The 25,812-nt window shown below is 32.6% G+C and overlaps 1 protein-coding gene across 2 annotated transcripts; it reads right to left on the reverse strand.

Annotated features, from left to right (window-relative positions):
- Positions 1 to 469: 469 nt before the first annotated feature.
- Positions 470 to 25,552, reverse strand: LOC143066894 (uncharacterized). Of its 2 annotated transcripts, XM_076239718.1 has the most exons (9): positions 25,399 to 25,552; positions 22,905 to 23,155; positions 14,482 to 14,650; positions 14,141 to 14,439; positions 13,939 to 13,970; positions 13,291 to 13,365; positions 12,727 to 12,787; positions 4,863 to 4,925; positions 470 to 3,502 (listed from the first exon to the last, which is right to left on the reverse strand). In XM_076239718.1, exons 1-9 carry the CDS (start codon positions 25,433 to 25,435, stop codon positions 3,446 to 3,448), a joined length of 1,044 nt encoding a protein of 347 aa, XP_076095833.1. In that variant the 5' UTR covers positions 25,436 to 25,552; the 3' UTR covers positions 470 to 3,445. The 2 variants fall into 2 exon arrangements, with proteins under 2 accessions (XP_076095833.1, XP_076095832.1); XM_076239717.1 differs by having other exon boundaries at positions 14,141 to 14,650.
- Positions 25,553 to 25,812: the final 260 nt, after the last annotated feature.

Raw genomic sequence — 25,812 nt, forward strand, 5'->3', positions numbered from 1 at the left:
GACACGATCTTCACCACAGGACACAGGGTTGTCAACTGAAACCAAAGTTTTTGACCTTGACCTTTGACCTAGGAAGTTGTACATACAACATGACACACCCTCTGGTGTTGGTTAATAATCATGTTAAGTATTAAGTATGAAATCATAACGGTTCTCTAGATATGGAGCGGACACGAAAGTGTTACGGACGGACGGACGGACGGACGGACAGACGGACGGACAGACGGACGGACAGACTGATCACTATAGGGCGACCCGCCGTCGGCGGGGCCCTAATTATCAATGTTTCTTAGCGTAATTTGACAAAATTGAACCTTTTTGGCTGCAAAAAGCGAATTGTTTTTTCACTATTTCACTTTCATTATTGATTGAACAAAAAAGAATCAAACTTTAGATTTTTATATATCTCGTAGCTAATGCCCCTTTAAGTCCCCTTTGACTTCATCGGTAGGGGACTAATAAAATAAAGTTACAAGGCAAAATATCTTTTTATTTGTGTTTTATATTGACAAACATCCAAATGGAATATCCTTTTGAATCAAGGGCTATAAAGAGAGTTTGTTATCATTTTTTTAGTTGTTTAATGTCATCATGAATTGTGTTAAGTGATTTCATTATGAGCAGATGATATAAAATACATGTTGCATGAATAAAACTTATGAAATACAAATGTCTGTTGAATTAATTCAATAATTTTACGATTTCAAATAAGTCCATCTAAATTAAGTAAACAATTACAATATTCAATACAATGCACCAAAAGATAAACTTACAGAAAGGAGTAGGCTTAAAAAGGTCTTAATAAAATTAACGGTACCAATTTTCTTGCACCAGATGCGCATTTCGACAATACATGTCTCTTCAGTGATGCTCGTGGCCAAAATATTTGAAATCCAAAGCTTATATAAAAGATGAAGAGCTATAATCCAAAAGGTTCAAAAAGTATAGCCAAATCCGTGAAAGGAATCAGAGCTTAAATAGCCCCTCATTCCAGCTAAAATATGAAATTAGGATTTATTGACTAATGTCACAATAAATCATAGCTAATACAATGACTAAATAGGAAACTTTTTATACATTATAGCATAGGATTCATGACATCACAAAAAGCACCCATTTTGATTTTCTGCAAAAAAATCACTGAAAAAGGGCAATTTTTCTGTGATTTCTTTTTTAAACGAAAAACAAACAGCACATGTGTTGGCAGAAAAAGGTCCTATAACATAATGTTTGTAATGACATTTTACATAAACAGACTTGAAGACTTGAAATTTTAGATTGTTGACGCCTGTGCTCTATTTGAATATTTAGATTGTTGACACCATTTTTTATCTTGAAACATTGAGTTTGATAATCAGGGCCAAATTTGTGCCTTAACAAACTTACTCCTTTGTGTATATTTAACATAAAAAAAAAAAAGAACAACTTTAATGTTGCATCAATACTGAAAATAAAAATGACACATTTAAGGTTTTTCATTACATATAGTTAAGTAGATATAGTATCTGGCTACCATAACACATATTTCAGACCAACATAAGCAAGATATTTTATAAAATCAAAATCATACATAGTCATCACCTAAACATCAAACAATCAGTAGACTTGTTATTTAATTTCTCACATGTAATGGCTTTATATCATTCACACCAACAACTAACTTATTTAAAACAACTAATGATGTCCTATCACCAATATCAACAAAATAACGGATATAATTGATAAACTAAAACTTTAACATACAAGCTATACAAAGGTTTCAAAATTAATGACCAATTAATCGCCCTGGATATGGGATGTTCCAATGCTACTTAGACTACCTCCAAATGTCAATAACTTATGAGCCAAATAGTTATTTATTACTAAACATTATTGTTCTCCCCTCAGTTGTTTTAACAATTTTGATTTCATGGTTGCACTTAATACCAGAAACAGTTTGTCTTAATCTTGATAGATATGTTGTGAATATTATAAAATATTAAATAAAACATCCAGTCATTGTGATTGGTTAACACAATTCTTTCATGATAACAATGATGTCCTTTCTCACAGTAAACATGTACACTTTTGTCAGTATGATAAAACATACTAAGTAGAGCTATTTTACATTTATAAGTCCTTGTTTGGAACAAAAAGTGTAGAACATACAACTCAACAACCCATTCACACATCAATAAATCTAACATAAAATTATTATTCAAAATGGAAAATATATTCATTTATACAAGAGTACAATTAGTCAAGCTGCAACAATTAATCCAACCATAAAAATATATAAAACAGCAAAATAAAACCTGAGTTTCTAACATATCTGATTTCAAACGATAGAAATTGTCCTTACTGCAGTTATAAACAAATTAAAACAAAGAAGTCTTTTATGCAAATAGGTTCAACAGAAAATGATTACAACATAAGACAAAATATTGGACTTACTTTTAATAAGAAGTTCAATGATTTCATCAAGTGTAAAGTATTATCTGCTTAACACACTTTCTTACACAAAACTTCAAACAGACCAAAATAAATGACAGAAAACAACTTACATAACTTACAAAATGGAAATAACAATTAGTTAACCAAATATTGGACTAAACTATAAATGACTCCCAGAAACAGATGCACATAACTACCTGCTGTTCAGATATGACATTGTTTTGGCAAATCAAAGCATAGGAAATATCAAAAATATTTCTCTTCATGAAAGTCACATATAATTTATCAACATGTAGCTTAGTAGTAATACATATAATTTCAAATTGTGTGAGATTATTGAAAATATAAAAATACAATATGGTATGGTTGCCAATGAGACAACTTTTCACTACAGTTTTGACCATTCCATTCAAATTCTTCATATTATGAAAAGTAAAATGTGTAAAAGTAAAAAAAAGTCATAATGGATACCAGCACAACAAGGAAGGAAGTTCGTCAAATCTTACCTGTATTTATTTAATAAATTTTAACAGCAACATATGTGTAATATATTTTTCTTCTTTCATTTTTCATTGACTTTAAAATCTTATATCTGCTTATTTCCAAAAAGGTTAACAAAATTACATTAACATAATATAATGAACTCATGAACAATGAAACATGGGATATAAAACTTAAGTTGGTCTGACAACCAATCATTGTTAACCATTCATTTTTTTTTTACCTATTTTGGTATAATATCTAACTTAACAAAAACTAAAAAAATATTTCTGAACTGGATTAATTATCTCCTACTTATTTGGGATGAGAACAATTTCCTTTACCAGTTTATATAAAACTCTTCTAGAACTTTCCCATGATCTTCACCATCAACCATGTGTTATAATTTAATAACAAGGTTGACATGTGGTCCATCACTTACAAAACACCTTTCCAGCACCAATAATCATCCACCAAAACTACAAACATCAGTCTTCTCTGTTCACATTCTATCTGATATAATTCTCAGTTATCAAAAGAATACCTTTCTTCCTTCTTGTTTGAATCTATCACTAAGGCTTAAACTGGTCTGAAATAAATAAGTTACTTATAAAATAGGAGAAATCAACTCAAGGGTCATCTCTCTAGTGATTTTTCATTGGCAGACAAATGGAAAGATGAGAAGACATTGAGAAGTGTGCAGTCACATAAATGCTTGGTTGAGAGGACGACTGTTTACAGGGTGTATGTTACATGTTCTGATGGTTTTTATGCCGACTTACTGATGGTTGATAAGGGGAAGACTGTTTTTCCTTGGTTTATGCTACATGTTCTTATGGTCTTTCTGCTTACTTACATATGATTGAGGGAAGACTTTTTCCATGGTGTATGTTACATGTTCTTATGGTCTTTCTGCTTACTTACATATGATTGAGGGAAGACTTTTTCCATGGTGTATGTTACATGTTCTTATGGTCTTTCTGCTTACTTACATATGATTGAGGGAAGACTTTTTCCATGGTGTATGTTACATGTTCTTATGGTCTTTCTGCTTACTTACATATGACTGAGGGAAGACTTTTTCCATGGTGTATGTTACATGTTCTTATGGTCTTTCTGCTTACTTACATATGACTGAGGGAAGACTTTTTCCATGGTGTATGTTACATGTTCTTATGGTCTTTCTGCTTACTTACATATGATTGAGGGAAGACTTTTTCCATGGTGTATGTTACATGTTCTTATGGTCTTTCTGCTTACTTACATATGACTGAGGGAAGACTTTTTCCATGGTGTATGTTACATGTTCTTATGGTCTTTCTGCTTACTTACTGATGATTGAGGGAAGACTTTTTCCATGGTGTATGTTACATGTTCTTATGGTCTTTCTGCTTACTTACATATGACTGAGGGAAGACTTTTTCCATGGTGTATGTTACATGTTCTTATGGTCTTTCTGCTTACTTACTGATGATTGAGGGAAGACTTTTTCCATGGTGTATGTTACATGTTCTTATGGTCTTTCTGCTTACTTACATATGATTGAGGGAAGACTTGTTCCATGGTGTACGTTACATGTTCTTATGGATTTATGTTGACTGACTGATGGTTGAGGAAAGACTGTTTTTTCATGCTGTATGTTACATTATTTGATGGTGATTATGCGGACTTACCGAGGGTTGAGAGGAAGACTGTTTTTCCATGGCGTATGTTACATGTTCTGATGGTTTTTCTGCTGACTTACTGATAATTGAAAGGACACCTATTTTTCATGGTGTATGTTAAATGTTCTGATTGTGTTTATGCAGAATTACTGACAGTTGAGGAAAGACTTTTTCCATGGTGTATATTACATGTTCTGATTGACTTTATACTGACTGACGGTTGAGAAGACAACTTTTTTTCCATGGTGTATGTTACAGGTTCTAATGGTGTTTAACAGTACTTACTGAAGGTTGTGAGAACAACTGTTTATCCATGTTGTATGATATATGTTCAGATGGTTTTAAAGCCTAAAATATAAACATTCAAACATTAATCCCTACTCACTATCACATGTCTCACATGATGATACTTTGACAGTTTCTTTATGATCAAAGCAAAACTTTCCCTTCTGTGTTTATTTTTGTCAATGTATCCTTATTCACTATAAAGTTCCACAAAGGAGTAGGTCCGGTAAGGGCCGATTTTGGCCTCAAATTTCAAGTTCATCTGACGAAATATTTTAGACACTTTTTAAACACTTAAGTGTCTATTTCAGTTGATTCAATTAGTTTATGTGAAAGATTTTAACAGATTTACTCATTAAAAACGCTCCGAATCTAACTTAAATATGAAAATTCTATCAAGTATGCCAAAAATGTCACTTTTCAAATGGTTTATCCCATATCTTTAGAAAACATGGATGGATTATATCCCACATGAAAACATGGATGGATATCCCATATCCTTAGAAAACATTAATGGATATCCTATATCCTTTAAAAACATGGACGGATATCCCATATCCTTAGAAAACATTAATGGATATCCTATATTCTTTAAAAACATGGATGGATATCCCATATCCTTAGAAAACATTAATGGATATCCTCTAATAAGCTTAATTCCATTCTCAATTTTATTAAGTTATCTACAAACAGGTGGTATCACTATAAAGGAACTGAACATGTGTAACATAGTTTTGCATAACTGGATGAAGATAAATGGCTGCCATATATCAAGAAGGTATGACTTGTAGCTGCTGAAAGTAGAGGCTTTTAAGAGCTTATGTCCCTCACCTAGGTCTATGTGACAATTCAAAAAGTTAAAGACAGATGCAAAGCAAGCCTTCCAAAATGGTCATATATTCCAGACAATTATATAATGTCCGGTAAAAGTCCGGCTGGGCAAAGCATGAAACAATCATCTACTTTTTAGTTTACAAAGCTTTCTTAAGAGACAGTCATTTTAACATAATTCATGATCTTTTTTACCTTATGCCTTTAACAGCCACACATTTCAAGTCATAAAAGTGACATGATGATTAATTACTATCAAATCAACCCCTACTACAATACTTTCTAATTTTAATCAAGGCTAATTAGTTGTTGGACAGCTGAAATCTACCTGTTCAGGTGACAGGTAAACTATTTTCAGTACCAGACATTGTATAATTGATCGGTCTATTTAAAGTTATTTATTTACATTTCAGTGGTTTGTATCTAATTGATTTAGTCTGAAAGAATAAAATTATAAAAAAATATGTTTATAAACATGATTTGATGAAAAACTTAAAAAGGTTATAATGAAAAATCGTCAAAACTACATTGTATGAACTAGAACAAGTGTGAGAAATTTAATTATGCATCCTACATTTCTTCAAAAATGCTAAAATTATCATTGATACCTGTATCTAACGTTTTTTTTCAAGTATTTAGGTCAAGAAATAACGTGGAAAGTTCTTCTTCACTCAGTCGTGATTTGTAAACGTACACGTATTTTACACATCAGTTTCTGGTCCATGTTATACCATTGTCAAGTCAACATCCGGTTTTAAGAAAAAAGTGATTTTAAAAACGAAAGTAAAGTGTTTTACAACATCATGAGTCTAAGGCAGATATGAGCACGCTGATGTACACACTTCGAATGATGCACTGCAAATTTAACTGTTAACATCAGAACATCAAATTCATATCAAAATAAAGTTAAATATCGTTTTTTTTTCAAATCTTATGCCAATCATTGGGATGGCCATCTGAAAGCCATAATTAATTTGTGACTTAGTCTTAAGGGAGAAAAATCGGGATCAAATATAAAATGTACGGCTGGCTCAAATATTTTTTGGAAGCCCCGATGCAAAGTGATAAGAAAGAGTTAACTTGTTCATTTGAGCCATGTGAACTAAAAATGGGATGAAAACTATTTAAAAATTCTACTTTAAGAATGATATTTTAATGATACAAGCTCTTTTTTAAATAAGGCAGAAAAACATCTAAAATACAATAACATATCACACAGGTTGGCATAATCAGATGTTGCTTGATGCCATAGACCTACCTGATTAGGAAAATGTGACAGGTAGTGGAGGCATAATAAAATAGGAAGCTACTGTTACAAAATAAAGTAAATCTACCTTCATTGTGGATTACTGTTATCAAGTGAAAAATATAAATTGATGTCCTTATTCTTATGAATCCCATCTAAATCACATGGCTAAAACGACTTTTTATCTTGTATCATAGAAATGAAAAGTGAAGAGAATAACTTTCACTGATTTACAGTCAAAATATTGGTAATCATTCATTTGTGTTGTGTCTCCTAATAATGTAAGCAGAAAATGTGGAAGATTTTGGATGAAAGAAAACCAATATCATGTGTTCTACTTCTTGTTCTGAATCTTTGCAAGTTTGGTTAAATTTTGTCATTCAATTTTCAGTACTTGAAAATTAACAATGTGTGACAAGGAGAATGATAAACAATCACTAAAGTGGTCACTATACATTACTACAGCTACAATACATGGAAACACATGGTATTTCATCACTCTGAAGGGTGCCACAGGTAGAACAGAAACTGGTTACACACCAGGTTTAACCTGGCATTTGTGTTGCTTTATCTTATAAAGTTTTCCATGTAATATTTTGTGTTCATTGTTTTTCATCTTTTGCTGTGTTATTGTCAGTTTAATTCAGTGATTATGAGTTTGGAATATCCCTTTGATATTTTCAAACTCTTTTCTCTTATTAACAGAAGACGCAGAATCAAACTCTTTTCTCTTATTAACAGAAGCAGCATGAAACTCTTTTCTCTTATCAACAGGAGAAGCAGAATCAAACTCTTTTCTCTTATTAACAGAAGCAGAATCAAACTCTTTTCTCTTATTAACAGGAGAAGCAGAATCAAACCCTTTTCTCTTATTAACAGGAGAAGCAGAATCAAACTCTTTTCTCTTATTAACAGGAGAAGCAGAATCAAACTCTTTTCTCTTATTAACAGGAGAAGCAGAATCAAACTCTTTTCTCTTATCAACAGGAGAAGCAGAATCAAACTCTTTTCTCTTATCAACAGGAGAAGCAGAATCAAACTCTTTTCTCTTATTAACAGAAGCAGAATCAAACTCTTTTCTCTTATTAACAGGAGAAGCAGAATCAAACTACAGGAGAAGCAGAATCAAACTCTTTTCTCTTATTAACAGGAGAAGCAGAATCAAACCCTTTTCTCTTATCAACAGGAGAAGCAGAATCAAACTCTTTTCTCTTATTAACAGGAGAAGCAGAATCAAACTCTTTTCTCTTATTAACAGAAGCAGAATGAAACTCTTTTCTCTTATTAACAGGAGAAGCAGAATGAAACTCTTTTCTCTTATTAACAGGAGAAGCAGAATCAAACTCTTTTCTCTTATCAACAGGAGAAGCAGAATCAAACTCTTTCCTCTTATCAACAGGAGAAGCAGAATCAAACTCTTTCCTCTTATTAACAGGAGAAGCAGAATCAAACTCTTTTCTCTTATTAACAGGAGAAGCAGAATCAAACTCTTTTCTCTTATCAACAGGAGAAGCAGAATCAAACTCTTTTCTCTTATCAACAGGAGAAGCAGAATCAAACTCTTTTCTCTTATCAACAGGAGAAGCAGAATCAAACTCTTTTCTCTTATCAACAGGAGAAGCAGAATCAAACACTTTTCTCTTATTAACAGAAGCAGAATGAAACTCTTTTCTCTTATTAACAGGAGAAGCAGAATGAAACTCTTTTCTCTTATTAACAGGAGAAGCAGAATCAAACTCTTTTCTCTTATTAACAGGAGAAGCAGAATCAAACCCTTTTCTCTTATCAACAGGAGAAGCAGAATCAAACTCTTTTCTCTTATTAACAGGAGAAGCAGAATCAAACTCTTTTCTCTTATTAACAGGAGAAGCAGAATCAAACTCTTTTATCTTATTAACAGAAGCAGAATGAAACTCTTTTCTCTTATTAACAGGAGAAGCAGAATCAAACTCTTTTCTCTTATCAACAGGAGAAGCAGAATCAAACTCTTTTCTCTTATTAACAGGAGAAGCAGAATCAAACTCTTTTCTCTTATTAACAGGAGAAGCAGAATCAAACTCTTTTCTCTTATTAACAGAAGCAGAATGAAACTCTTTTCTCTTATCAACAGGAGAAGCAGAATCAAACCCTTTCCTCTTATCAACAGGAGAAGCAGAATGAAACTCTTTTCTCTTATTAACAGGAGAAGCAGAATCAAACTCTTTTCTCTTATTAACAGGAGAAGCAGAATGAAACTCTTTTCTCTTATCAACAGGAGAAGCAGAATCAAACTCTTTTCTCTTATTAACAGAAGCAGAATCAAACTCTTTTCTCTTATTAACAGAAGCAGAATCAAACTCTTTTCTCTTATTAACAGGAGAAGCAGAATCAAACTCTTTTCTCTTATTAACAGGAGAAGCAGAATCAAACTCTTTTCTCTTATTAACAGGAGAAGCAGAATCAAACTCTTTTCTCTTATTAACAGAAGCAGAATCAAACTCTTTTCTCTTATTAACAGGAGAAGCAGAATCAAACTCTTTTCTCTTATTAACAGGAGAAGCAGAATCAAACTCTTTTCTCTTATTAACAGAAGCAGAATGAAACTCTTTTCTCTTATTAACAGGAGAAGCAGAATCAAACTCTTTTCTCTTATCAACAGGAGAAGCAGAATCAAACCCTTTCCTCTTATCAACAGGAGAAGCAGAATCAAACTCTTTTCTCTTATTAACAGGAGAAGCAGAATCAAACTCTTTTCTCTTATTAACAGGAGAAGCAGAATCAAACTCTTTTCTCTTATCAACAGGAGAAGCAGAATCAAACTCTTTTCTCTTATTAACAGGAGAAGCAGAATGAAACTCTTTTCTCTTATCAACAGGAGAAGCAGAATCAAACTCTTTCTCTTATTAACAGAAGCAGAATGAAACTCTTTTCTCTTATCAACAGGAGAAGCAGAATCAAACTCTTTTCTCTTATTAACAGAAGCAGAATCAAACTCTTTTCTCTTATCAACAGGAGAAGCAGAATCAAACTCTTTTCTCTTATCAACAGGAGAAGCAGAATCAAACTCTTTTCTCTTATCAACAGGAGAAGCAGAATCAAACTCTTTTCTCTTATCAACAGGAGAAGCAGAATCAAACTCTTTTCTCTTATTAACAGGAGAAGCAGAATCAAACTCTTTTCTCTTATTAACAGGAGAAGCAGAATCAAACCCTTTTCTCTTATTAACAGGAGAAGCAGAATCAAACTCTTTTCTCTTATTAACAGAAGCAGAATCAAACTCTTTTCTCTTATCAACAGGAGAAGCAGAATCAAACTCTTTTCTCTGATTAACAGAAGCAGAATCAAACTCTTTTCTCTTATTAACAGGAGAAGCAGAATCAAACTCTTTTCTCTTATTAACAGGAGAAGCAGAATCAAACCCTTTTCTCTTATTAACAGGAGAAGCAGAATCAAACTCTTTTCTCTTATCAATAGAAGCAGAATCAAACTATTTTCTCTTATTAACAGGAGAAGCAGAATCAAACTCTTACCTCTTATTAACAGGAGAAGCAGAATCAAACTCTTTTCTCTTATCAACAGGAGAAGCAGAATCAAACTCTTTTCTCTTATTAACAGAAGCAGAATGAAACTCTTTTCTCTTATCAACAGGAGAAGCAGAATCAAACCCTTTCCTCTTATCAACAGGAGAAGCAGAATGAAACTCTTTTCTCTTATTAACAGGAGAAGCAGAATCAAACTCTTTTCTCTTATTAACAGGAGAAGCAGAATGAAACTCTTTTCTCTTATCAACAGGAGAAGCAGAATCAAACTCTTTTCTCTTATTAACAGAAGCAGAATCAAACTCTTTTCTCTTATTAACAGAAGCAGAATCAAACTCTTTTCTCTTATTAACAGGAGAAGCAGAATCAAACTCTTTTCTCTTATTAACAGGAGAAGCAGAATCAAACTATTTTCTCTTATTAACAGGAGAAGCAGAATCAAACTCTTTTCTCTTATTAACAGAAGCAGAATCAAACTCTTTTCTCTTATTAACAGGAGAAGCAGAATCAAACTCTTTTCTCTTATTAACAGGAGAAGCAGAATCAAACTCTTTTCTCTTATTAACAGAAGCAGAATGAAACTCTTTTCTCTTATTAACAGGAGAAGCAGAATCAAACTCTTTTCTCTTATCAACAGGAGAAGCAGAATCAAACCCTTTCCTCTTATCAACAGGAGAAGCAGAATCAAACTCTTTTCTCTTATTAACAGGAGAAGCAGAATCAAACTCTTTTCTCTTATTAACAGGAGAAGCAGAATGAAACTCTTTTCTCTTATCAACAGGAGAAGCAGAATCAAACTCTTTTCTCTTATTAACAGGAGAAGCAGAATGAAACTCTTTTCTCTTATCAACAGGAGAAGCAGAATCAAACTCTTTTCTCTTATTAACAGAAGCAGAATGAAACTCTTTTCTCTTATCAACAGGAGAAGCAGAATCAAACTCTTTTCTCTTATTAACAGAAGCAGAATCAAACTCTTTTCTCTTATCAACAGGAGAAGCAGAATCAAACTCTTTTCTCTTATCAACAGGAGAAGCAGAATCAAACTCTTTTCTCTTATCAACAGGAGAAGCAGAATCAAACTCTTTTCTCTTATTAACAGGAGAAGCAGAATCAAACTCTTTTCTCTTATTAACAGGAGAAGCAGAATCAAACCCTTTTCTCTTATTAACAGGAGAAGCAGAATCAAACTCTTTTCTCTTATTAACAGAAGCAGAATCAAACTCTTTTCTCTTATCAACAGGAGAAGCAGAATCAAAGTCTTTTCTCTGATTAACAGAAGCAGAATCAAACTCTTTTCTCTTATTAACAGGAGAAGCAGAATCAAACTCTTTTCTCTTATTAACAGGAGAAGCAGAATCAAACCCTTTTCTCTTATTAACAGGAGAAGCAGAATCAAACTCTTTTCTCTTATCAACAGGAGAAGCAGAATCAAACTCTTTTCTCTTATTAACAGGAGAAGCAAAATCAAACTCTTACCTCTTATTAACAGGAGAAGCAGAATCAAACTCTTTTCTCTTATCAACAGGAGAAGCAGAATCAAACTCTTTTCTCTGATTAACAGAAGCAGAATCAAACTCTTTTCTCTTATTAACAGGAGAAGCAGAATCAAACTCTTTTCTCTTATTAACAGAAGCAGAATCAAACTCTTTTCTCTTATTAACAGGAGAAGCAGAATCAAACTCTTTTCTCTTATTAACAGGAGAAGCAGAATCAAACCCTTTTCTCTTATTAACAGGAGAAGCAGAATCAAACTCTTTTCTCTTATTAACAGAAGCAGAATCAAACTCTTTTCTCTTATTAACAGAAGCAGAATCAAACTCTTTTCTCTTATTAACAGGAGAAGCAGAATCAAACTCTTTTCTCTTATTAACAGGAGAAGCAGAATCAAACTCTTTTCTCTTATCAACAGAAGCAGAATGAAACTCTTTTCTCTTATTAACAGGAGAAGCAGAATGAAACTCTTTTCTCTTATTAACAGGAGAAGCAGAATCAAACTCTTTTCTCTTATTAACAGGAGAAGCAGAATCAAACTCTTTTCTCTTATTAACAGGAGAAGCAGAATCAAACTCTTTTCTCTTATCAACAGGAGAAGCAGAATCAAACTCTTTTCTCTTATCAACAGGAGAAGCAGAATCAAACTCTTTCCTCTTATTAACAGGAGAAGCAGAATCAAATTTTGAACAAGGATATGGGTGAAACGAACAGTGACCAACAATAAACCTGAAAATCTTCCCAAGATGAAATACTTGGAATAATACTTATATCTTACCTGTATTTGTTTCCTGAGATTGTCCTGTCTGTTAAGTCTTCTGCCTCCTCGACGAGGACCCCTGTAAAAATGATTACATAGTATATCTATGTTGTCTTAAAATGTCAAATTGATTACATAGTATAGCTATGGTGTCTTTAAATAATCAAATTGATTACATAGTATAGCTTTGGTGGTCATATAAACCTTGTGTTTAAATTTCATAGATTTCTATTTACTTATATTGTGCAAAAACCAGGGAAAAATGCTTATTTGTGCCCCTTTTTGGCACCTAATTCCTAAATTGTTGGGACCAAAACCCTCAAAATCAATCCCAACCTTCCTTTAGTGGTCATAAACCTTGTGTTAAAATTTTATTGATTTCTATTTACTTATACTAAAGTTATTATCAGGAAATCATCCGTCTTCCAATAACGACCTGATACATGTACCAATATACGACCAAAATTATTTTAATTTTTGCAGTTGTATCAAAACTGTTCAAGTATTTTCTTGTCAATATAATAATTACCCCTTAAGAACTGAATTTAACCCTGAGTGATATAAGATTACTTCTTTAATTACCGTTCAACTGTTGTATTGTCTACATTGACTGTTAGTATTCCATCATCCACATCCACTTCAGCTGCTTTTCTCCATCTGCATAGGTAATAAATAAATAAGATGTGTGTGAGATATTTGTATCTTATACATTTTGCAAGACAGTTACACATAAACTAACCATAGAAAATATTGAGTTTGTGTATTATTAACCATTATGCTTGTGTATTAACCATAGGAGACATTGTGATAGTGTACTAACTATAGGAGACATTATGTTTGTGTATTATTAACCATTATGTTTGTGTACTATTAACCACTATGTTTGTGTACTATTAACCTTTATGTTTGTGTACTATTAACCATTATGTTTGTGTATTATTAACCATTATGTTTGTGTACTATTAACCATTATGTTTGTGTATTATTAACCATTATGTTTGTGTACTATTAACCATTGTTTGTGTACTATAAACCTTTATGTTTGTGTACTATTAACCATTATGTGTGTGTATTATTAACCATTATGTTTGTGTACTATTAACCATTATGTTTGTGTATTATTAACCATTAAGTTTGTGTATTATTAACCATTATGTTGGTGTACTAACCATACTAGACATTATGTTCTTGATGTTAGTGTTCTAACCATAAAAGACCTGTTTTACATACCTTCTTCTTTTTTTAATTGGAGGCTGCTCATTCTGCAAATAAAATATAATAATTTAGAATAAGTAATAATTTGTTTTATATAACTAATTTTGTATGAATGGAGTGCAATGTTTCATAAACAGACCATTTAATTTAGAATGAACCTTTACTGTCATATGTATAACATTTACTAATAATAACTACCCTATGCATTGATACATACCAGAGATGCCATAGATGTAGTTAAACTGTTTTTCCGTTTAAATCCAACAATCTGCTGTCTTTGGTTTTGTTGCTGATTAATTTTCTGAAGTGTTTGCCTTGCTTTTTTAAGTGCTTTCAAAGCTTCTGTCTTTTTCTTGGATAAATTCTGTATATTATTATTAATGTTATTCCTAACTCCTCCCTGTAAACGCCCTCTTCCACGTCTAGAATCGTGCTGGTAGAATCCTTGCTGTATACTTTGCCTTGAGATTTGTCCTTGTTGTATTTGTCTATTTTGACGTTGGTTTTGTCCTTGTCCTTGTTGTATTTGTCTATTTTGACGTTGGTTTTGTCCTTGACCTTGTTGTCTTTGTCTATTTTGTAAGCCTAATCTATTTTGTCTTAGACTCTGATTTGGTACAGCTTGTCTATTTTGACCTTTTCTGTTTTGTTGCTGCCATGAATTTTGTGAGTAATAACGCTGCTGTCCTTGTCGATTTTGCTGTTGGTTCTGTTGCTGTCCAGACTTCTAAACATGAAAGATAAATTAACATTAATTTTTATATACCTGGTAGATACGTTAGGGTTAGTATAGCATGTATAGACAGACTTCTAAACATGAAAGATAAATTAACATTAATTTTTATATACCTGGTAGATATGTTAGGGTAGTATAGCATGTATAGATAGTATACATGGTAGATATGTTAGGGTAGTATAGTATGTATAGATAGTATACCTGGTAGATAGGGTAGTATAGTATGTATAGATAGTATACCTGGTAGATAGGGTAGTATAGTATGTATAGATCGTATACCTGGTAGATATGTTAGGGTAGTATAGTATGTATAGATAGTATACCTGGTAGATAGGGTAGTATAGTATGTATAGATAGTATACCTGGTAGATAGGGTAGTATAGTATGTATAGATCGTATACCTGGTAGATATGTTAGGGTAGTATAGTATGTATAGATCGTATACCTGGTAGATATGTTAGGGTAGTATAGTATGTATAGATAGTATACCTGGTAGATAGGGTAGTATAGTATGTATAGATCGTATACCTGGTAGATATGATAGGGTAGTATAGTATGTATAGATCGTATACCTGGTAGATATGTTAGGGTAGTATAGTATGTATAGATAGAGTACCTGTGTAATACAATCAGCCATCCCTGATAAGTTAGATTTCAGTCACGTTTGTAAAGGCTTAATCAAACCCCTTATACAGTTTATCCTTTTGATTTAATCAGCTCTTAAAAATCTTGGATTTTCAAATAATTTTACTTTGAGCATCACTGACAAAACATTTATTCATGTCAAGATGCAGTGTTCGGAAACAAAAAAAATCCAGCAATTTTTCCATTCATAAATGAGCTTATCGGTAATTTGTATATTTTCCCATTGATTTTACTGCCTAATATTTTCGAGTATCAACGTACTGGCTGTATCACCGAAAATATTAGGCAATACATTGTGTGACGTCATAATTACCGATAAACAGAATAATAGGTAGTTTTGTTTTTGATACTGACTTTATCATGTGGAATATCTCAACTCGCCCTAACGGGCTCGTCTAGATATTCCACATGATATAGTCAGTATCAAAAACAAAACTACCTATTATTCTATACATACATGTAACTCTAGAATGGTATATAAACATGTTGGTGACAGCACCTAAATTCCAAACTTGATCTGTGCTTTGAGGTAATAAGCATTGTGTATAAGTTTCATAGCATTAGGTTGAGACAAATTAAAAGTTAGAGAACGGAAACCAATTTTAGGACCTATGTACTAATGGACTTATGTACGGACATACAGACGAACAAGGGTAAAAAGCTATGGCATAAAAAATTCAGCATTTTTTCATTTGTAAACAGACGTTACTTTCGAACAGTAAAAGTGTCACCACCAAAATACCAACTTGATCTGTATAAGTTTATAATATTTGGTTGAGGCCAACTAAAGTTAAAGAACAGAAACAAACCAGATGCTCCACAGGGCACAGCTTTATACGACCGCAGAGGTCGAACCCTGAACAGTTGGGGCAAGTATGGACACAACATTTAAGCTTGATACAGCTCTGAATTTGGATTGTGATTAAATAGTTGACATAACATAGGTTTCTGACACAGAATGAATGTGGTCTAAGAACTTAAACTTAAAAACTTAAAAATTTTAAAATAAATGGACATTTACCTATTATTATCCAATATCCAAAATCTAAATACATGGTTAGATTCAGCATATATATCATAGAACCCCAAGAATTCAATTTTTGATGACTACTGACGTAGTTGACTACGTATTGGCGACAAACAATATTCCTACGACTTTTGTCATTTGGGAAATCTAAACTACTTGTCTTTAGAGATTTTCGGCGATTAAATATTTCATACATTTGTTCTTTGACATCTTAGCCAAAAGCTTAGAGGATAATAAACTACATAAGGATTCCTAATGTGCTCTACTTCCTATGTGCAACTTCAAGACTTTTGGGTGATTCGACGATCATTTAAGGTTTTTCTGGTCATATTTTTTGTAATCCAAGTATGAAATCAAAGAGCAGATTGCTCTGAGGGATACAATTGCCATTGTTTTCATTGACACATGTATACATGTAGCTGGATAATATTAGTTTCAAAAATAATTCAACTGCACTTGTAAAATGTTATATACATAATCTGAATAGTTACAAAATAGCCAATCCCAGATAAAAGTGTATGAACAATATACTTAGGCCTATTGTGTTTCAGTTTTGTACTATCAATTCTAGGTTTACTTTCCTCAGCAGTCACTGAGACTCAGAGTGAGAGAAGGTATTTCCCTTTGTTTCTTACATGTGTCACATTTTCCATTCCTAACTCTTTAAATTTTTAATTTCCTTTGGGTCAGTGATCATGACTCCTTTCCGTACACATTCCTCAGTTTAAATTGCCATTGTTTTTAATATAATATCGACAGAACGAATTAATTTTTCTCAACGTTTTGTTTTGATTCAGAATTCACGGAAGTTACTTCCGGAAGGGATACAACTCGAAACGATAATATGGAAGACCCTATTTGGCCTGAAGGGGTGTTGAAGTTACTTTTACGATGTGGACTACATTTATTTTAATTTAAACATTCCGGTGGTCATTGAACGATAACAATAGAGACGTTACGATGGTCATTAACTCGTTGGGTTTTTTTTTGCTTTTAAAACATGAAGACAATCAGATAGGATATCAATCTTATGTTATGGAATAATATCAGTCAAATTAAAGAAAGTGTAGTAGATCATATTGTTCAGAATCTGGAAAACAGTATCTTTTGAAGTTCATTTTTCAAAACCCACATGGTGTTCAGAGAATCAAGGTCAAAAACGAAAGAAGAATATTGTCGACTCGACCTCAAATAAATTTATGTATCTGACTTATTGAACAGTTTACAACCAGGTGCTCCGCAGGGCGCAGCTTTATACGACCGCAGAGGTCGAACCCTGAACAGTTGGGGCAAGTATGGACAAAACATTCAAGCGTGATACAGCTCTGAATTTGGATTGTGATCAAATTTTTGACATTACATGGTTTTTTTTTACACAAAACAAATGTCAAGATTTTACAAATCAATTAAAGATTTCTTCTTCAAACTTTTTAAATCTAAAATTAAATAGTTGACACAGCATAGGTTTCTGACACAGAATGAATGTGGTCTAATGAACTTAAAATATTTTTTTTGCCTTTGAGCAATTCACTATGCTGTTGAATATTAATCCTCTCAAAAAAATGTTTGAAGAAATTTTCTTTTTATTTATGAAATCTGAAATGAGAAAAATTTAAACCCCCCCTTTTTTTTTCACATCCCCGTTTCCCTTTTTCCAAAACTGATATCAATTCAAATTTCTAATGGAGTTTGCAACAATAACTACTCTTTTAAATACATCATAAAATATTAAAATGTAAAATAAAGTGCTTGTTATCACTGAATGGTAAAGATTGGTTGGTAGTAAAAGTGAATATACATTGTTTATTGTATAAAACAATAAAAAAAACTTCATAAGCAACATTTTATATTGGCAAATTTCCAATGAAGTTATTTACATAAAGTTATTGGCAAATAAAAATAGAAAATGACATCATAGTCATGTCTGGCAAATGTCCAACATACATTATCTAAAAACATTTTAGATAAGATAAGGAAAAAAAGCTTCATCAGCAACATTTTATATTGGCAAATTTCCAATGAAGTTATTTACATAAAGTTATTGGCAAATAAAAATAGAAAATGACATCATAGTCATGTCTGGCAAATTTCCAACATATATTATCAACTTCTATTCTATACAAAGAAAGATAACTCCAATTGAAAATTAATTGCTATTGCACAATATTGTGCAATTAGATATTTCTTGCTATTGTGCAATACTGTGCAATTGAAAATTTCTTGCTATTGCACAATACTTGACATGGAATCCTGATTTGGACCAACTTGAAAACTGGGCCCATAATCAAAAATCAAAGTACATATTTAGATAAAGCATATCAAATAAGCCCAAGAATTTAATTTTTGTTAAAATCAAACTTAGTTTAATTTTGGACCCTTTGGACCTTAATGTAGACCAATTTGAAAACTGGACCAAAAATTAAGAATCTACATACACAGTTAGATTTGGCATATCAAAGAACCCATTTATTCAATTTTTGATGAACAAAGTTTAATTTTGGACCCCCATTTGGACCAACTTGAAAACTAGGCCAATAATTAAAAATCTAAGTACATTTCTAAATTCAGCATATCAAACAACCCCCAGGATTCAATTTTTGTGAAAATCAAACTAAGTTTAATTTTGGACCCTTTGGACCTTAATGTAGACCAATTTGAAAACGGGACCAAAAATTAAGAATCTGCATACACAGTTAGATTCGGCATACCAAAGAACCCCAATTATTCAATTTTTGATGAAATCAAACAAAGTTTAATTTGGACCCTTTGGGCCCTTTATTCCTAAACTGTTGGAACCAAAACTCCCAAAATCAATACCAACCTTCCTTTTATGGTCATAAACCTTGTGTTTAAATTTCATAGATTTCTATTTACTTAAACTAAAGTTATTGTGCGAAAACCAAGAATAATGCTTATTTGGGCCCTTTTTTGGCCCCTAATTCCTAAACTGTTGGAACCAAAACTCCCAAAATCAATCCCAACCTTTCTTTTGTGGTCATAAACCTTGTGTCAAAATTTCATAGATTTCTATTAACTTAAACTAAAGTTATAGTGCGAAAACCAAGAAAATGCTTATTTGGGCCCTTTTTGGCCCCTTCTTCCTAAAATGTTGGGACCAAAACTCCCAATTTCAATCCCAACCTTCCTTTTGTGGTCATAAACCTTGTGTTAAAATTTCATAGATTTCTATTCACTTTTACTAAAGTTAGAGTGCGAAAACTAAAAGTATTCGGACGACGACGACGACGACGACGACGACGACGCCAACGTGATAGCAATATACGACGAAAAATTTTTCAAATTTTGCGGTCGTATAAAAAAGAGAAAATCAGAGGATATATCAATTTTCTGTCAATGCTTGAGAAATTAAAGAACCTTAGTGAGCACGCTCACATACCCCACGTCCCCACATTGTCATTGGAGAAATTAAATAAGTATAAGAAAAAAAAATTGTATAAGAAAAAATATTGAATAATAATTTCCTGTCAATATACACATCTACATAGTATGTCCTTATTATCTACAAAATTTCATGAAATTCTGTTGTGTGTTTTCAGAGGTGTTGAGATGACAAACTGTTGCAGAAGTACATTGAAGCAAATAAGTTCAAAGGGGCGTAACTCCTAGAAATAAAATTGAATCGTAATTTCCTGTCGATATGCACAACTACATAGTATGTCCTTATTATCTGAAAAGGTTTCATGAAATTCTGTTGTGTAGTTTCAGAGGAGTTACGATGACAAACTGTTGCAGTAGTACATTGAAGCAAATAAGTTCAAAGGGGCGTAACTCCTAGAAATAAAATTGAATCGTAATTTCCCGTCGATATGCACAACTACATAATATGTCCTTTTCATATAAAAAGATTTCGTGAAATTCTGTTGTGTGGTTTGAGAGGAGTTGCGATGACAAACTGTTGCAGTAGTACATTAAGTAAATAAGTTCAAAGGGGCGTAACTCCTAGAAAAAAAATTGAATCGCAATTTCCCGTCGATATGCACAACTACATAGTATGTCCTTATTATCTGAAAAGGTTTCGTGAAATTCTGTTGTGTGGTTTGAGAGGAGTTGCGATGACAAACTGTTGCAGTAGTACATTAAAGTAAATAAGTTCAAAGGGGCGTAACTCCTAGAAAAAAAATTGAATCGCAATTTCCAGTCGATATGCACAACTACATAGTATGTCCTTATTATCTGAAAAGGTTTCGTGAAATTCTGTTGTGTGGTTTGAGAGGAGTTGCGATGACAAGAAACAGAACTGACGGACGGACGGACTGACGGACGGACTGACGGACGGGTCAAAAACATTATACCCTCCGCAACTTCGTTGCGTGGGGTATAATAATTGTATGATTTAAATAGGCTATTAATCACAAGCTTCGAATTAATACTATAAAGAAATTAAAATTCCATACCAACTGTCTTCATTATTTAATTACTTTTCAGCTAAGACAATTGTCAATTATGATTTGAAATTAAATTAAAACTTGATTAATTTACGTAGAAAAAAAAGTATTTTTTTCACTACCAACACACATGCTTTGTTTACTATGTAAAACGCATGCTTGAAATTCTCTTCCGCAGATTAGACACTAAATTGTAAATTTAAAATGATTTCATGCTAAATAAAGCAAGTGCAAATTTGCATTATAAAATAATTAGATAGTAATAAAAATAGTCAAATATTAAACAAGAGGCTGTCACAACGACAGCAAACCGGATTTATTAACATTTATTTGTATCCTGCCAATATCACAAGAACCATAACTGATGAACGGTGAAAGTGAAAATCGTCAATATCAAATTTGACCTCCATTTTGTCATCAGTATCAACATATTAAAATTTGAAAAGCTTAGGTTGAATGGTTCATGAGTAAATGCAAGGACAACATTTGGTTGCCGCCCGCCTGGCCGCCCGACCACCGTACATCCCCAAATCAATAACGGACATTTTTGTCACAAAAATCCGGTTAAAAAGCCGATGATTTCCTGTGAATTTGATAAACAAAATAAATCCCAGAAATGAGTTCGGAATTGTTCATTTTAGTATTGTATCAATACATCCGGTTTGAATTTCCACTTCAGAAAAATTATCAGAAGGAACGTAAGCAATGACTGAGAAAATTATCGTTTTGAGTCATTAATTTTATTTTATTTTTAAACTGATGCTATCCCTTAATTGCTCTTGATCGATTTTGGAAAATGGTAGGATAAATCATGAAGTAAATGTGTTGCATGTGCAGTCTTCACGCTGAGTGGCAGCCCTGGCTTGTAAAATTGCTCTCGAGCCTGTAAAAATCATATTTACAGGCCAACAGAATCTAACAAAAAATTTTCAAAAAATGAGCTCCGGGCCCGTAGATTTAACAGTTCATCGTGAAGACTGCATGTGTGAAACAAGTTCGGTGATGCTACGAGTATGAGCATACTCATGCAGTAATAAGATTTTGACAATCTTTTTTGAAAAGTGGCACCAACTTTTAAGTAATATGAAAATGACCGAAATAAGGTGAAAAAATTTCTGGATCCTTGAATAGGAAGATGTGGTATGAGTGCCAATGAGACAACTTTCCATCCAAATAACAATTTATATAAGTTGACCATTATAGGTTAAGGTACTGCCTTCAACACGGAGCCTCGGCTCACACCAAACAGCTAGCTATAAAGGGCGCAAAAATTAGTAATGTAAAATCATTCAAATGGGAAAACCAATAATAATAATAATAATATAATAATAATAATATAATAATAATAATAATAATAATTCTTTATTTAAAGAGGGTTACACAGTTAGCTGTAAAGCTAATCTTCCCTGAGGCCCTCATAAAATACAATGAAATATAACAAACAATTACAAAATATCAAACAGACACACATACATGAATAATGAAATAAAAAATTGTTATGAAATATACAATTTTCAAAACAGGTAAAAGTTACAAATTCATATATGACATGTATAGTATTGGCATCAACAATATCATAAGTTTGAGTAAGTGTGTGAAACTTATTATGCATATAAAAAATGCACAGCTTCTTAATGTTCCATCAAGTAATTTTTTAAATCTTTTTTGAATGAGCTTGTACTTGAGGTTGATTTTTTCAGGGATATTGGTAAGTTATTCCATAAAATAGATCCTGAATATATAAAAGATTTCTTATAAAGCTCTGTTTTGGCTTTTGGAACTTGTAAATTTTTGCAAGAGGCATTTCTCAAACGATATTGGTTTATTTCTGGCATTTCTTTAAACTTTTCAGTGAGATATACAGGGGCTTCATTCTTAAGGCATTTATGCATCAAAACAGATTTGTGGTATGAGATTCTGTTCTCTACTGTCATCCATCCAAGCTGTTTAAACAGTGGAGCGGATGATGAAAGTGGATCAGCATCTAAAATAATGGGGATCTATATAAAAAGTATGTCTTTATTTTATTTTTTTAAATGTTTTAACAGGCAACAATTAATTTACCCCTTTTGAATGTAGCCCTATGGCAAAAGTTAGTCAACCAGAACATCACATTCTTAATCTGAAAGTCCTCACTATCGAAATAAACGATAAGTATTTAGTTTACCTTTTGTCTATTAAGTGGACTCACTCCTGATAACTGTCTTTGAAAAGCTTTAGCACCCATGTTTCTCTTTAATCCTCTTAAATTTCTTTGCCCTCTGCCTCCTTTCTGTACTCCTCCATATCTTGTCCCTCGGAGTCCATCATCTTGTCTGTTTCCTCCTCTGCCCCCTCTACCCCCTCTCCCACCACGTCCTTGATTTCTACCACCTCTACCACCTCTCCTTGAATGACTGGAAAGTTTTATAATATCATCTGCAATAAAATGAAAGTTAGCATTCATGCTTACATTTTGTAAATATCACCAAATAGGTTTTCAAATTTATTTTCAAAAAAGTTCAGCCCAGTCAGCCTTAAAAGTTTTCGCAAAGTTAACAGACTTTTCAGAAGAAATGCACCATTTTGGGGGAAATTGGAAAGTTTTGAATAAGAATTAGTTTTACTAAAACTTGAATTTGAAGACTGTTCTTAATATCATTGATCAGACAAGTCATAATAGTTCATTATTTTAATTTTCAAAGGTCTATATATCTTTCTGTCCTTTAAACCCTTGGACATATTTACACATCTTCCTTTTTTTTATTGCTGACCTTTTTAGCTATTTTTGCAGTTTTTACACATACTATTTTGAATTGTTAGACATTTTCAAACAGAAAGGACCTTTGAGGGAGGGGAAAGAAACAGAAAAAACTATGGTACTTAATATATAATCAGTCAAGGGACTAACTTAAATAAGTTATTAGAGAAAAATAACATACATGTTGTTCTTGTGGGCTAAAATATCAAAAAACTATTTTGTTAAATTTTTCTCAAGTTCTATTGATATTATAATTTTCTTTAAGTATACTAATCTTTTCAAAGATATAACAGCTCATAGTTTACCAATCATGCAAAATACACCTATGTTATTACAGAAAATATATTCCTGCAATAACAAAAGGGTGTTATTACAGCTTCTCTATATCTCTTTAAAGGCTTTGCTCTGACTTGCATAACAATGTATTTCAATTCATTGCAAGAAATGATTATCAGAGCTTGTAATGAGGCACTGCGCAAGATTCCGAGTGTCTCATTTACTCTCATATAGTAAGTTTCATGCTTGTAATAACATAGCCTTGTAGCCTTGTTATTACAGCTAAGTTTGCCTTTAAAAGCCTTGTCTCATTGATTTACCATGGTTCATCAAAATTGTATTAACATGATTAATGGAATTAGAAAATTAGTTATCAAGGTAATATATTAAGCTACTGCGCAAAGTTTTAAGAATTTCCAAGTGCTCATTAAAGATAAAACATTTATGATATATTTAACTGATAACAAACATATGTTATTACAGACTAAGGAAAAAAGAGTAGACAACTCATGAAAGTGTCTGAAATAACATATGCATGTTATTTTTCTCTAATAACTTAATTTAAGTTAGACCCTTGACTGATAATAATACATTGAAAACCATTGTGTTACAAAAACTGTGATGATTCTAATCAGAAACCCAGATCTTAAAATCGCGTCCATAATTAATTTATTAAAATAACATGAATACAAAATTTATGTACATTACTACCGCTGTCATCACCGTTTAGAGAAAATGTGCAACTGATTGGGAGGATATGCATGCCATTTTTTTTTTGAAAAATTGGGAATTTCCTTTTGGGGAAAAAGCTGAATTTCAGTGGTAATTTGAGGCAAACAATATTAATACACCTTATTGCTAATCCAGGCTGACCCGACCACTTGAACTTTTGACGCATACAACAATCACTTTTCCATTGTGGCGTCAGATATTTTGTATTAAGACGTCAAAATTTTACGGGAACCTTTGTGATATCCAGTAATCATGGTAATGGCGGACAAATAATGGTAAGGTGTATCGTTTTTGGTACGTTGAAATCCATTGTAGAAACATATTACACTTTTTTAATTTTCTGGTTTTTTGTCAATTTTGAAAGAGATACAGCAATGATGAGAAACTTGCATACATTAAGACATGGACATATGTGTCCCTCCGGCACAGTCAGTGTGGACACACATGTCCCTCCGGCAGCAATCTCAAGTGTTAAAATGCAAATCTAATCATGCTAATAATTCAGAATTATATTATTTTTTAATTAGGTTTACACCAATGACATAACGATTACTGGATGAGATAAAAACAATCATAACCAGGTGTGAAAACTTAAATGACATGTGTAAACTTGTCTCTTCTAGTGCCAAAAAAATAAGACACAGACATGGAAAAAGGGGGTCCATGCCCCACGTTCCTGTGAACTGCGATTGTTTGATACTTGGAGAAAAGGGGGTATTTGGACTAATCGCTACATGATGGACGCGCAGTGCAATTATGCACATAATTTTAACGTTTCGTCGTACCAAACCAACATAACTTCATAAGACATAAAAGATACGTGGTAAAATAATATAGTACGTGGTTAGAGAGATGTCTAACTGCCTACTGTTTCAGTGAACCAACATGATAACCATTATGAATTTATGTTTACCTAATGACATATCAACTTTTTCGTCTGCTGTTGCCATAATTCCTATCCTGTTTGCAGATGTGATATTAATATGTTGTTTATGTTCTTGTCAGTGATGCTGAAATCAAAATGGCGCCTTGAAAGCTGGTTAACTCGGCCCATATCACATTCGACACTCCACAAATCCAAACCGCCCAGAGTTCAAACCCACGGGGGGGGGTCTCTTCCTATATAAAGGTATATACATATGTGCCGCTGGAATGGGTCCCTTTTTTGATCCGTCAAATATATCAATGGGGTGCAATTTTACCGAGGAAATATATCAATAGGTAGTAATTGACCGATATAGGTACTATTTGAGGTGATAAATATATGAATGGGTTAAGATTTCGCTGTGAAATATATGTATAGGTAGGGATTTCACAATTATTCAAT

Source organism: Mytilus galloprovincialis, chromosome 3, assembly GCF_965363235.1.
Source record: "Mytilus galloprovincialis chromosome 3, xbMytGall1.hap1.1, whole genome shotgun sequence".
Lineage (NCBI taxonomy): Eukaryota > Metazoa > Mollusca > Bivalvia > Mytilida > Mytilidae > Mytilus > Mytilus galloprovincialis.

Excerpts from the sequence above, each read along its gene's own strand:
- LOC143066894 (XM_076239717.1), bottom strand. The coding sequence starts at position 25,435 with ATGGCAACAGCAGACGAAAAAGTTGATATGTCATTAG. Across the intron at positions 23,156-25,398 it reads AAAAGTTGATATGTCATTAG|ATGATATTATAAAACTTTCC; the intron begins GTAAACATAAAT and ends ATTTTATTGCAG. Across the intron at positions 14,651-22,904 it reads GTCCACTTAATAGACAAAAG|AAGTCTGGACAGCAACAGAA; the intron begins GTAAACTAAATA and ends TTTCATGTTTAG.